The 13,771-nt window shown below is 36.0% G+C and overlaps 1 protein-coding gene across 1 annotated transcript in view; it reads right to left on the bottom strand.

The window, feature by feature from the left end:
• The window catches only part of TUBGCP3 (tubulin gamma complex associated protein 3), a 220,043-nt gene that overhangs the window by 164,330 nt on the left and 41,942 nt on the right, over positions 1-13,771 (bottom strand). The window contains exons 4-6 of the mRNA XM_007942386.2: positions 9,826-9,903; positions 8,025-8,242; positions 3,161-3,333 (exon numbers count right to left, since the gene is read on the bottom strand). Coding sequence (XP_007940577.1) covers positions 3,161-3,333; positions 8,025-8,242; positions 9,826-9,903 — 469 coding nt within the window. The remainder of the gene's footprint in view (positions 1-3,160; positions 3,334-8,024; positions 8,243-9,825; positions 9,904-13,771) is intronic.

Here is a 13,771-nt window from a genome sequence, read left to right as displayed (position 1 = left end):
AGTCAGAACAGACTCGAAGGCAGTTTGGTTTTTCAGTATATCTTATTTGCATGGTCCCACCAAGGGTACCATGTCCTTATTTATATTATTAGCAAGCTATCCAGCCCCGCTGTGGGCCACACGCACTTCACATTGCACAATTCCACGCAGTAATCTTGCAAGAGTCACAAAGACCACAGCTCGGAGAGCCATACCAAGTATGGCCAGGGAGCTGTCTTCCAAATTTCTTGGCATAAACAGGTAAACGCCTCCAGCGCTGCATCCATTTGTTGAAACACTGCAAAGCGTATTCTGTCAATTCCTGGAACCTTGTTTTTCACCAATTCCTTCACTGCCACTTGGACTTCTTTCAATACCAGTAGTTCTTGATCTCATGTTACTTCCTGAAATAGCTGAATATCAACCAATTCTTTTTGGTATAATGACTCTGTGTTTTCTTTCCATCTTCTTTTGATGCTTCCTGCACCATTCAATATTTTGCCCATAGAATCCTTCAAAATTGCAACTTGAGCCAAGAATTTTTTTCTTCAGTTCTCTCAGCCTGAAAAATGCAAGCTTGTGCTTCCCTTTTTGTTTTCTAATTCCAGGTCTTCACACATTTCATTATAACACTTTACTTTGTTTTCTAAAGATACACTTTGCAATCTGTTCAGCTCTTTTATCTTGTCATTTCTTCCATTCACTTTAGCTACTCTTTGTTCAAGAGCAAGATTCAGAGCCTCTTCTGACAGCCATTTTAGTCCTTTTTTCCTTTCCTGTCTTTTTAATGAATTTTTGTTCTCTTCATGTATGATGTTCTTGATGTCATCCCACAACTCATCTGATTTACAGTCACTGGTGTTCAATGTGTCAAATCTATTCTTCAGATGGTCTCTAAACTCAAGCAGGATATAATCAAGGTCATATTTTGGCACTCATGAACTTGTTTTACTTTTTCTCCAACTTGAACTTGCATATGAGCAATTGATGGTCCACATGTACAGCCATCATTTATGTTGTTGAAAAAAGGTATTTGCAATGTATAAGTCATTGGTCTTGCAAAATTCTATCATTTTTCACCTATGGATGATTCTTTGTTTCCAACTTTTGCATTCCAATCATCAGTAATAATACAGCTTGATTGCATATTTGGTCAGTTTCAGACTAAAGAAGTTGGCAAAAATCTTCAATTTCTCCAGCTTTGGCTTTAATGGTTACTGCGTAAACTTGAATAATAGTAGTATTAACTGGTCTTCCTTGTAAGCATGTGGATATTATCCTATCACTGACAGCACTGTACTTCAGGAATGATCTTGAAACCTTTTTTTTTTTTTTTTTTTTTGGATAATGATGCAATGGCATTCTTCTTCAATTTGTCATTCCAGCATAAAACACCACAGGACTATCTGATTCAAAGCAGCCAATACCAGTCCATCTCAGCTCACCAATGCCAAGGATATCCAACTTTATGTATTCCATATCATTTTTGACAACTTTCAATTTTTCTAGACTCATACTTTATACATTCCATGTTCCAATTATTCATGGATATCTGTGGTTATTTCTTTTCATTTTGAGTTGTGCCACATCAGCAAATGAAGTTCCTAAAAGCTTTCCTCCATCCATACCAGTAACTTTGACTCTACTTTGAAGAGGCAGCTCTTCCCCAATTGTATTCTGAGCACCTTCCAACCTGAGGAGCTCATCTTCTGGCACTCTGGCCTCTGTCTTGTTCACTGTGTTAGTACTGTGTTATCAAAGCTTCAAGGCTATTCATGAAGTTTTCCAGTAAAATACCAGATAATGTTTCACTGCTGTTCATAAGGTTTTCACTGGCCAATTCTTTCAGAAGTGGATGACCCTGTCCTTCTTCCCAGTCTGTCTCAGTCTGGAAGCTCCACTGAAACCTGTCCACAATGGGTGACTCTGCTGATATTTGAAACAAAGGCAGCATAGCTCCCAGCCTCACAGCAACATGCAAACCACCATAGTATGACAAACTGACAAGACAAGTGGTAGTCTTTCAGATTATTCAAGTACTTCATCTCATAGTTCTGTATAGAATACAAGTTTGAAGATATTGGTTAGAAAGAAAGAGTTAAAGCAAACAAAAAGATATAAGCAGAGAACAGCATTCATATTCAATCTAGCAACTGACATTCTAAAATCAAGAACTCATAGCCGTTATATATGATAAATAGTTTTGCTAGAATGGATAGATAAAGGCTGGTAAGTGTGAGCTACAAAGAAGGACAGGAAGACTTCTGCAGATGCTGATGACTACTGCTGAGGACTCCAGGCTACCCTCACAATTCTAAAAGATGCTCTTGATCTCTGCATTCTAGACAACAAAAGATAACTTATAGAGGAAATTTCAGAGTCAGTAGATTAGGAACCAACACTCAGTGCATTCTCTTTTTAAGATCTTTACATTTCAAACATTGCTATTCAGAGTATCATCATCAAGGAAAAAACTCAAAACTTCCTTCTAAAGTATAGCAGCCTTTATAACTTTCAATGAGGTATTCATTTATTCATCAAATACTCTTTACTGAATTTCTTCGATATATTAATATGACACTATACTAAGTACTCCAGCCACTCCTCGGAAGGAAGGTTGGGCAATCCTACTTCCGTAGTGATACTGCCTCGGAAACCCGAGGAGGGGTCGCTATGAGTCGGGGGCGACTTGACGGCAAATAACAACAACAACAACATACTAAGTACTAACACAGTGAACAAGACAGAAATGGTGCCTACTTCCATGGAACTTATGACTGTGGTGGAAGAAAGTACACTATTTAATAGGGGGACCCAACCAAGACTAGAGAGGCTTTCCCAGGACAAAAAGGGAGAAAAGAAATTAGAAAACAGGAATTTGACAAGGAAGCAAAGAAAATGACAATTCAAGTAGAGGAAACAGCATGTCCAAGATAAAAGGAGGTGAGGAATAAAAGATGTTTCTTGCTGCAGCTCAAGGAGCAAGGAAAGGATGACATAAAGTAATAAAATCAGACTCCCAAAAGAATCACAGACCGTATTAAGGAATCTGGACATCAGCATAAGAATAAGAAACCATTGAAAGGTTTTAGTGATGATATCTTGATAAATATTTTAAAAAAAGGAAGTATGAACTCCAAATGTTGAAAAAAGAACTATTTTAAAATATACCCTTACTCACCACTTGCATCCCCTTCTCTCCTTGACCTTGTCATGTTGCGAGAAACAGTGTTTGGAATACCTTTTGAGGTAGTGGCTTGTAAAGAAGGCTGGTTTGCAGTTAAAGTCCATGCAAGACGTGACCCCAACTGCTGTCGAAGGCAATCTCCTATTCCCGGAGCTTGATGAGACTGTCTAATAGGATGAAATAATATTTTTTACCTTTAAATAACCATGCTATTCACTGAAAAGACAACAAAACTTCCTATAATTTTTTCTTTTTATTACTATGTTGAATTACATGAATTTATAAATCTGAAATGGGTGATATTTTACCATAACCTAATAATAAACAAAAATAATAAATCTTAAGTGTCTTAAAATCTGACAAAAGCAAAGAGCAAAGCCACAGCCATTGAGTCAATTCTAACAGTGTCCTATAGAACAGAGTAGAACTGCCCCATAGGTTTCTAAGTCTATAAACCTTTACAGACGCAAAGTGCCTCATCTTTCTCCCATGAAGTATTTGATAGGTTTGAACCACCAACCTTTTGGTTATTAGACCAATGCTGTAATGACAGTACCACAGAATTTCTTTAAAATCTGCCAGCCTCCTTGAAATCCTTTGCCTAACATTCAAAGTCAACATTTTGCTCTCCTTTTTTAAGTGCTAAGTTGGATTCATTCAGCTAAGACACAGGGCACAAGAGTGCTGACTGCTAACCAGAAGGCTGGCAGTTTAAACCCACTTTCCACTCCTTGGAAAGAATGTTGGGCAATCTACTTCCATAGTGATACCGCCTCGAAAACCTAAGGAGGGGTCGCTATGAGTCAGGTCCAACTCAACAGCAAGTAACAACAACTACCCGATATGTATTTCTTACCATAAAAATCAAAGTCTTTTGACTTCTTTACAATTGCCTAGCATGCATCTATAAATATTTTGCAACACACTGTTCTTAGGTGTTATAGTATCAGCTCTGACTCATAGCAACCCTATACACAACAGAATGAAATACAGCCTGGTCCTACATCATCCTCACAATCCTTACTATGCTTGAACATATCGTTGCAGCCTCTGTGTCAATCTATCCCATTGAGGTTCTTCCCCTTTTTCACGTATCCTCTACTTTACCAAGCATGATCTCCTTCTCCAGGGATTGGTCCCTTCTGACAACATGAATAATATACTGCTAATTTTGATTTCAAAATTAACATCTATCATTCACTCAACATTTACTGAGTAGAGGAGTGTAAAAACATTCTGTAAGACTATATATACCTCTTCCCTGGGAGCTTTGGTAGCATAGTGCCTAAGGCACTTGACTGCTAACCAGAAGGCTGGCAATTCAAACTCACCAGCCACTCCTCAGAAGGAAGGCGGGGCAATCTACTTCCATAGTGATAACTGCCTCAGAAACCCAAGGAGAGGTCACTATGAGTCGGGTCCAACTCAACAACTCACAACAACATACTTCTTCCTATCCTCAAGTGTCAGTATGAAAAGAAATACCATAAATTACAACTGATTTTTTAAAAAATATACAAACACGTAAAATATAAGTTATTCCACACAAAGGTAGCCTATTTTTAGTAATTTTGAAAGTATGTTAAAGATGCTTTTTGAAAACCTAAGAACCTGATCACTAAAGCATTTCTAACATGCTTTGACAGCTGTTAACAAAAAAATCACTTCTTATGACTGCAAAACATAAAATAAAAATTTCAACTGTCCCTATTATTTCTAAGTAGAAGTTCTGATTTACTACGAGTGTAATATTGATATAATCTGGTGGTGAAATGAGACAGGGTAAGAGAAAATAACCAAAACAGCCTCATTTTTCTATTTTTTAATAGAATAATTTAATTTTTTATTAATTTTTTAATTCAGTAATTTAAAATTTTAATAGAAAAATAGTCCACAACAATATTTACTAAAATTATGCCTTGAATTCAGTTCTAACTTTAAAGGAATGACCCTAAAAGACCATTTCATTTTAAAGTTCTCTATACAGTTCTGTTATAAAATCACTAAAAAAAGTAATTCACTCAAATCCTAAATTGTAAGAATGTTGATTTAATCTTTTAGCCAGACTACAAGTTTTAGATTAAATTTATAGAGTACCATTTTTAAATGACTATTTTTTTATAGAATACTGTTGTGGTTAGGTGCCGTCGAGTCACCTCCAATTCATAGTGACCCTATGCTCAACAGAAAAAACACTTCCCAGTCCTGTGCCAGCCTCACAATCATTGCTATACAACTGAGCCCATCGTTGCAGCCACTGTGTCTGTTTTGTTGAGGGCCTTCCCCTTCTTCATTGACCTTCCACTTTAGCAAGTATGATTTCATTCTCCAGGGAATGGTTCCTTCTGACAACATGACCAAAGTAGGCGAGATGAAGTCTGGCTATTCTTGCTTCTGAGGAGCATTTCGTCTACACTTCTTCTGGGGACAAATTTGTTAGTCCTATTAGCAGATCATGGTACTTTCACCATTCTTCTCCAACACTACAAATCAACTCTTCTTCAGTCTTCCTCATTCATTGTCCAGCTCTCACATGCATAAGAGGCAATTGAAAATACCATGGCTTGGATTAGCCACACCTTAGCCTTCAAGGAGACATCTTTCCTCTTCAGCACTTGAAAGAGGTCCTTTGCAGCAGATCTACCCAGTGAAATATGTCATTTGATGGCTTGACTGCTGCTTCCACTGGTGTTAATTGTAGAACCAAGTAATATGAAATCCTTGACAACTTCAATCTTTTCTTCATTTATCATGAAGCTGTTCATTGGACCAGGTGTGAGGATTTTTTGTTTTCTTTCTCTTGAGGTATAATCCATACTACAGACTGTATTCTTTAATCTTCATCAGTAAGTGCTTCAAGTCATCCTCACTTTCAGCAAGCAAAGTTGTGTCATCTGCATATTGCAGGTTATTAATGAGTCTTCCTCCAATCTTGATACCATCTTCTTCATATAATCCATCTTCTCAGATTATTTGCTCAGCATACAAGTTAAATAAGTAGGATGAAAGAATACAGCCTTGATGCACTCCCTTCTTGATTCTGAACCATGCAGTGTCCCCTTGTTCTATTTGAACGGATCTATATACAGGTTATACTCATGAGTATAATCAAGTGTTCTGGAATTCCCATTCTTCTCAATGTTAGCCATAATTTGTTATGAACCACACAATCGAATGCTTTTGCATAGTCAATAAAACATAAGTAAACATCTTTCTGGTATTCTTTGCTTTCAGCTAAGATCCATCTGACATCAGCAATGATATCCCTCATTCCATGTCCTCTTCTGAATACAGCTTGCATTTCTGGAAGCGCTCTGTCAGCATACTGTTGCAACCGTTTTTTAATTACCTTCAGTAAGATTTTACTTGCATGTGATATTAATTATATTGTTCAATAATTTCCACATTCTATGGGATTACCTTTCTTTGGAATGGGTACAAATATGGTTCTCTTCCAGTCAGCTGGCCATGTTGCCATCTTCCAAATCTCTTGGCATAGCTGAGTGAGTGCCTCCAGCAGGGCATCCATTTGTTGAAATATCTCAATGTATATTCTTTCAATTCCTGGAGCCTGGTTCTTTCAGTTAGCTTCAACTTCTTCCTTCAATACCATTGGTTCTTGATCATATGCCACCTCCTGAAATGGATGAATATCGACCAATTTTTTTTAGTATAGTGACTCTGTGTATTCCTTCCATCTTCTTTTGATGTTTCCTGCATCATTCAATATTTTGCCCATAGAATCTTTCAATATTGCAACTTGAGGCTTAAATTTTTTCCTCAGTTCTTTCAGCTTGAGAAATTCCAAGTGTGTTCTTCCCTTTTGGTTTTCTAACTCCAAGTCTTTGCACATTTCATTATAATAATTGGCTTTGTCTTCTCGAGCTGCTCTTTGAAATTTTCTGTTTAGCTCTTTTACCTTGTCATTTCTTCCATCTGCTTTAGCTACTCTCTGCCCAAAGGCAAGTTTCAGAATCTCCTCTAGAATACCAGGGCCTCTATATAATCAATGTGTGTTGATTCATTCTATTTTCCAATATCTTGACCATAATTTGATTCAATCACCAAGTGATTTATAACTATATTATGTTCATGTGGCAGACATCATTTATTTAATGATGAATCCTTGGTCACTATGCTTCTGGAAAAATGTTCACTTTATGATAATCTGGTTTATTGTGATTTTCAAGAATGAACTATGGCAAAAAGCTAAGCCATCTGTATGTCTACACAGAGAAACGTGTATTTTGTTAAACTAAGTTCTAAACATCTATAATAATTACTGTGGCAACTGCTTTATTCTCGATCATAAGTTCTGCCCTTCATCAACATAAGTAGATTTGATAGCATGTTAAACTACAAAGTACGTAACAACTTAGTTGTGTATTCATATGTACTAACATGCCATAAGACTTAGCTCGAAGACCTCACAGCACTTCAGGAAAAGACAGCTCTACTAAATAATGAAGGAAAAACATACATCAATGAAGAGAAAAAATATTCATTGACAGATAAATCTGACAACAGAGTAAGAGAAATGTGAATCTGTTATCTCCACATAAAAGGCTCAGCATATTTCACTATGAACTAAGTCCTTTATGATTATGCATTTTCATTAACAGGTTAAGAGTTACAGTCACAGATCTTTATAATCAACTATGACTAAAAAGTGGAAAAAATGCCTAATTGTAAGATAGTTTAAAGGAGATTAAAATCCTAAGATAAATCATACATAAATACATAAATACAGCATCTACAACATCACCTGTCACACATGAGGAACTAAATACCTGATTAAAAGCTTGAGAATTTTGTGTTTCTACTATTCAATAATCTATGCATTGAAACTTGGATTTACCCAGGAAGGAGAGACTGTGGTGTTGGTGTTGGGCCATTTAGGGCATACATGTTTATACTGCTGATTCCACTGCTTCCCATACTGCCAGAACTCTGTGCTGATTGGGTGCTCCGATCCTGGTAATTCAAGGGCAGAGTCTGAGGCCTGGCATAGTAGTATGGAGTTGAATGAGCATCTCTTGGTAATGCTTGAGCAAATAATGTGGCATAGCTAGAAATCTTAAAATAAAATTAAAATGCATTAGGAATATGGAGATATGAAATTACAGAACACCTGGCCCAAATCAACAAAGATAATCCATCACCTTTCAATTTTCATGATTGGATTTTACACTCGTTAAACAATAAATTAGTTATTACACTTTTTAAATATGCCAAAACTGACAGAGTTTTAGAAAATTTTCTGAACTTCAGTAACTCTCACAATGTCCGATAACTAAATACTTTATTGATTTAGAATCTAAACAAACTAAAAACTCAAGTAATTGTTAAATATTTGACTTATAAGCAGATACTAATTAATCAGACTAAGCTTTATTCATTATTTTTGTTTGTTTTTATTATGTTTTGGGTCAAATTTTATAAAGCAGATTGATTTTACAGTCAACAGTTCATACACATTTTGTTTTGTGACACTGGTTACATCCCTGCAGTATAACAGCTCTCCTACCATTTCCTCCCTGTGGTTACCCTTTCCTTGTGTCCTTGCCTATGCATTGCCTTCCTACAGTTCTCCCCATGCAAATGAGGCCCTTCTAATCTCCCATGGTTAATTGTGCTAAGGAGTCCATCTCCCTGGTGTAGTTTTTCAGCTTGTAGGACTGTCTATTATTTAGCTGAGAATAAAGTCACAGAGTGAGTCCAACTCCAGGCCCAAAGGGTGACTCAGGTTGCCATAGTCTTAAGAGTTGCACCAGTGTCTATCTGACTAGTAAATCAGGTCTTTTTTACTGTTTCATTTCATTCCACACTTTTTCTCCCATTCTATGCAGGATTTCCAATTTTGATCCCTTCCTGAGTAGGTGGCATCAGTAGCTGGGCACCATCTAGTTCTTGGCCTCAGGGCAAACTAAGCTTTAGAGATAGGACTTTTCTACACACATTCTTCAAGCACTCAAGTGCATTCTTTAAGCACTCAAGTTTCTGTAATATCTTATTACATATTTTAAACTATACTCTGTACCAGCCACTCCTCAGAAGGAAGACTGGGCAACCTACTTCCGTAGAGATACCTGCCTTGGAAACCCAAGGAGAGGTCGCTATGAGTCAGAAATGACTGGTGGCAGTGAATTTGGTTATTTGTTTGCTTTTTTTCTGTACGACAGGGAGCTCCAAAATACTTCTTTCAAATACTGCATGTGACACAAATTAATCCTGTGAAGTTTTCACTAGTATTGAAGTTTGCATTAGTATTGACAGTAACTGATGTTCATAACATTAACTGAAAGCACAAGAAAAATCTAAAGGGCCTTATAATTCATTTAATTAAAAAAAAAGTTATCTGTGCTAATATTAATAACTTTACAAAGTAAAAATTATGAAAATTGATAATATATGTTCTATTTTACTGCATATTATTATATGAGAGTAATGACATAATTTTGGAATATATCTTAAGGAAACACTGCTCACTAATTTAAATTAAAAAAAGAAAGACATCTCTTGAGCTCTCATGACTGTCCAGAAAATGAGGTAAATTTTTTGCTTCTTGTATAATATTTTCTTAACTACAGAACCTCATGCCTATCAAAAGTTGGTAAAATTCTCCCAGTAAAACAAGTTGCTAAAATACAACCACTTACCTTGTTTGGCTGTTTACGTGGATCTTCACTAAGGCTTAGCAGGAGGTAGAGTATTGACCATTTATTTTTCAAAACTCCCTGTTTAGAAAGAAAATTAATATTAAAAGAAGAATTTTGTACTACTCTCCAGTTTTATCTTCCTCTCTCCTAAATTATACTTATCTCAAAATAGAAAAGCATTTTAAAATTCACATGATAACATCAAATGAAAATTTGTTCATTTTTTCCAGCATCACAAATAGCACCATACATCAAAAGCCAAGAGGTAACGGTCTCAAAAGATCTATATTCTTAGATCCTCTGACCCTATAAACTACTCCAAAGTACCTTACCAGAGTAATTTTTTAATTACCATATTCCTGAATAACAGGATCTTCTCTTAAAATAATTTTTATAACAACTAACTTTCCAAGCACACTGATTATGAGAAAAAAATGCCATCATAAAATACGTGAGTACTTATTTTTCTCCTGGTATCAATGTCTCATTTAGGCCATAAAACACAAAAAAGAATTCTAATGTGCAAGATGTAATTCTCAGGATTATGTATTCCTAAACTCAAGATTTTATTTTAAAATACTTAACTGTCAGGATAAATAACTCCATGTTTCTAGGTAACAGTTATCACATACAGTTCGCTAACTTCCAAGCTGATTTCACAAACATAATAGCAGCCAACCGTCAATGTTTTATCCTGAATTTATATAGCATTCTACTTTACTCATCTACCCTTACTTTTTGGATGCATAGGCTAGAATTTATAAATACCTATATTTACAAAACAAATTATGACATGGTTACTTACATTACACTAGTTCTTCATTATATAAAACATTCACTGAAAGTTTCTTTAAAAAGTAAGCTCATCCTAGGTATTTACATTATGATTTGACTCTAAAAATTGGTTTACACAAACTTTTTAGAAATTCAACAAACTCCCATCTGGAAAAACAAAGATAAGAAAGAGGGCCAGTCCTCAGTTTAGTGATAAATAGACAAATGGACATATAAATGCAGAATAATAAATTACATGATAGAATAAAACATATTTTAAGACTAAGGTGATGAAAAAAGGAAAGTAAGTGAACAAGCACAGCCTTTTCAGAAAATACATAAATTTGGCTAAAGCTAGGAGTGGGAATGAAATTTGAAAATCAATGAAGGATCATATCAAACTGGGCCTTCTATGCTGTACCAAGAAATATGAAGTTTAAGCTGAAGGTAACAGAAAGCCTTGAGGTATTTTACGCAAGGCAATGATGACATGATCAAATTGTTCTTTGAGAAAAATCACACTGGCAGTTTTACGAAGGATGTACTTATTCTAGAGGGAGACAAAAAGTACAACTGTGATTTCATGAACCTGATAAGCTAAGAGTTTAGATCATATAACCTTTATAGTCTGCTATAAGACAGATGATATTTCCATTGAACAGAGGCTCAAAAAGGTTAATTTACTTATACAGGGCACACAATTAAGGAGTTAAACCTAGATCTGCCTCTGATGGGCTCACTCTTTTCACTGATCACATATTTTTAAACAGGTAATCAGTTAGTAACAGCAGGTACTATTTAATGATTTTTATATGGGTCAAATACTTATATATATATCATCCCCTGAAGTCATCACAATAATGCCATGACATAAGATTTATTCTCCTCATTCTATAAATAAAAGAAACAAAAGTGATAAAATCTAATAACTTACCTAATCACAAAGCTATATGCTAAGATTCAAACTAAAGTTAGCCTAAAGGGACACATGAGAGACATACTTAAGGGGCACAATCAATAAGATTTGAATACAGATTGACTCTGAGAAGGAAGGTGAAAAGAATAGTCAAGATGATACCCACGTCTCAACTCTTTGGCAATAGATGATGGCATTATTATTCACCAGAAGAAAGAACACAGATGAAAAAGCAGGTTGTTTATGCATGGCTATGAATGGCTGTTTGTGGAGATTATGTAATAAGAAATAAAAATATGATCCTTTCAGTTCTGAGGATACTGAATCCCAAGTTTCCTAAGAAAAGTCTGAGTAAAGATGGCCAGTACACACAGGGGAAAATGGCAAAAAAAAAAAAAAAAACCCTCTACTTTTACAACAAGGAAGTCCAGGATCAAAATAAAATATCAGCTATCATCTTAGAAAAATAAATGAATAATGGGTGGAGAGTAAAGCAAGTTCCAAAATGAACAAAATTATACAGGAAAAAAAAAATTGTTAATGTTTTAATATGACTTACTTAAAGGGAGAGGCAACATTTTTTTTTAACACGAAAAGAAGAGGTAAAAAACACCCAAAATCAGTCTGTTGAAGGGAGTTTAATGAAGTAACAATTTATAGGGTGTGAACAGGATTTTAGGAAACAGTAAGAGATGGTGAAGCATCCAGACAGCAACAGCAAGAAGTCATTACTATCCATAGGTGTAGAGGAATAAAAAGTAGAACTGGTATCACCTGAACCTAGTGAGAGCACAGACACGGGAGAGGGACAGCCAAGCAGGATCTGTACTAAGCCACTGTCAAACTGGTGCCTGACAGGAGGGGAATAAAAACCTTGACCTTATTTTTCTTTCACCTTACAATCTTATGCTGGTACTTCTGCCAGCTCTACCTAAAGCTAATCAATCAGAAGCCTTAAAGAAGAGATACCAGGGGATGCAATCCATATAAGTCAGCCCTCTTGAGCACAAAGCAGGTCAGAAAAGAGTAGAGAACAGGTCTAGTGAAGTAAACAGAGAATACCCAGAACTCTGGCATCAAAAATGTTTTAAACAATTCTAAAGTACTTCAGACTCTGTTACTATAGATTTTGAAAGATAAAGAACTTCAATTCAGATATAAAATTTTGAAAGCTGTATATAAATTTAATTTTAAATGTAAAAGCATATATTAGAGCACCAAATGAACATCAAAATACATGCTTTTATAAAGCAAAATTATTTAAATAGTGCTCACCACTAACAATTTATTCCAGCATTTACACCCTACATAACCTGAATTTACCTTATCTACAGAGACAGCCAACCGCACACTCACCACAAACCCTCTGCACCACTAAAACTGCTCTCCTTACTGCCTGGGTTACTTTTTGATCATTCCCATCTTCACAATTTGCTTGCTCCATTCTTCCAAATGGTCTATACTTGCTCTCTTCTTCAACTCCTTAATTGTCAGTCATATTTCAAATTCCAGCTCAGCTATATAAGGGACCTTCACTAATATCTCCAAATCATACCTGGACTCCTCCATTCCCAAACTCTTTCCCAAAGGTCTAAAAACAACAATAACAAATAGTAAACTGGCTCCTTCAACCTTTCTTGTCCACTGTGTGCACAGCACACTGAAAGGAACTTTACTAAAAAAGGGAGGCCAAAAATAATATAGATTCTTGTTTTAGGGAACTTGGTATGTTTGGCAAAAAGATGGAAAGGTGTTACTGTGAACTGTGTCTCCCAAAATTATGTGTTGGAATCTTAAACTCTATACCTGAGGATGTAATCCTCTTTGGAAACAGGGTTTTCTTCATTATGGCAATGAAGACTTAACAGTGGAGAGTGTCTTAAATCTAATCACTTTTGAGATACAAAAAGGGCAGATTAGGCACAGAGACAAAGAAGCAAGTAGAAAAGGAGAAATACACATGCCATGTGGAAATAGCTGATAAAACAAGGAATTCCCAGAACGCTGGAGAAGCTGAGACCTCTTTTCTCCCAGAACTCACAAAGACAGCCTTTCCCTAGAGGCAGTGCCTTGAATTCAGACTTCCACATTCTAAACTGTGAGCAAATAAATTTCTGTTTGTTAAAGCCACCCACTTGTGATATTTGTTATGTTGTTGTTGTTGTTATGTGCCGTGGAGTCGGCCCCGACTCATAGCGACCCCTCCTTGGGTTTCCGAGGCAGTATCACTACGGAAGTAGGATTGCCCAACCTTCC

Source organism: Orycteropus afer, unplaced genomic scaffold, assembly GCF_000298275.1.
Source record: "Orycteropus afer afer isolate SDZICR_OR568_19922 unplaced genomic scaffold, OryAfe1.0 scaffold00089, whole genome shotgun sequence".
Lineage (NCBI taxonomy): Eukaryota > Metazoa > Chordata > Mammalia > Tubulidentata > Orycteropodidae > Orycteropus > Orycteropus afer.
The sequence above is the reverse complement of the archived record's forward strand: the minus strand, read 5'-3'. Positions and strand labels throughout refer to the sequence as shown.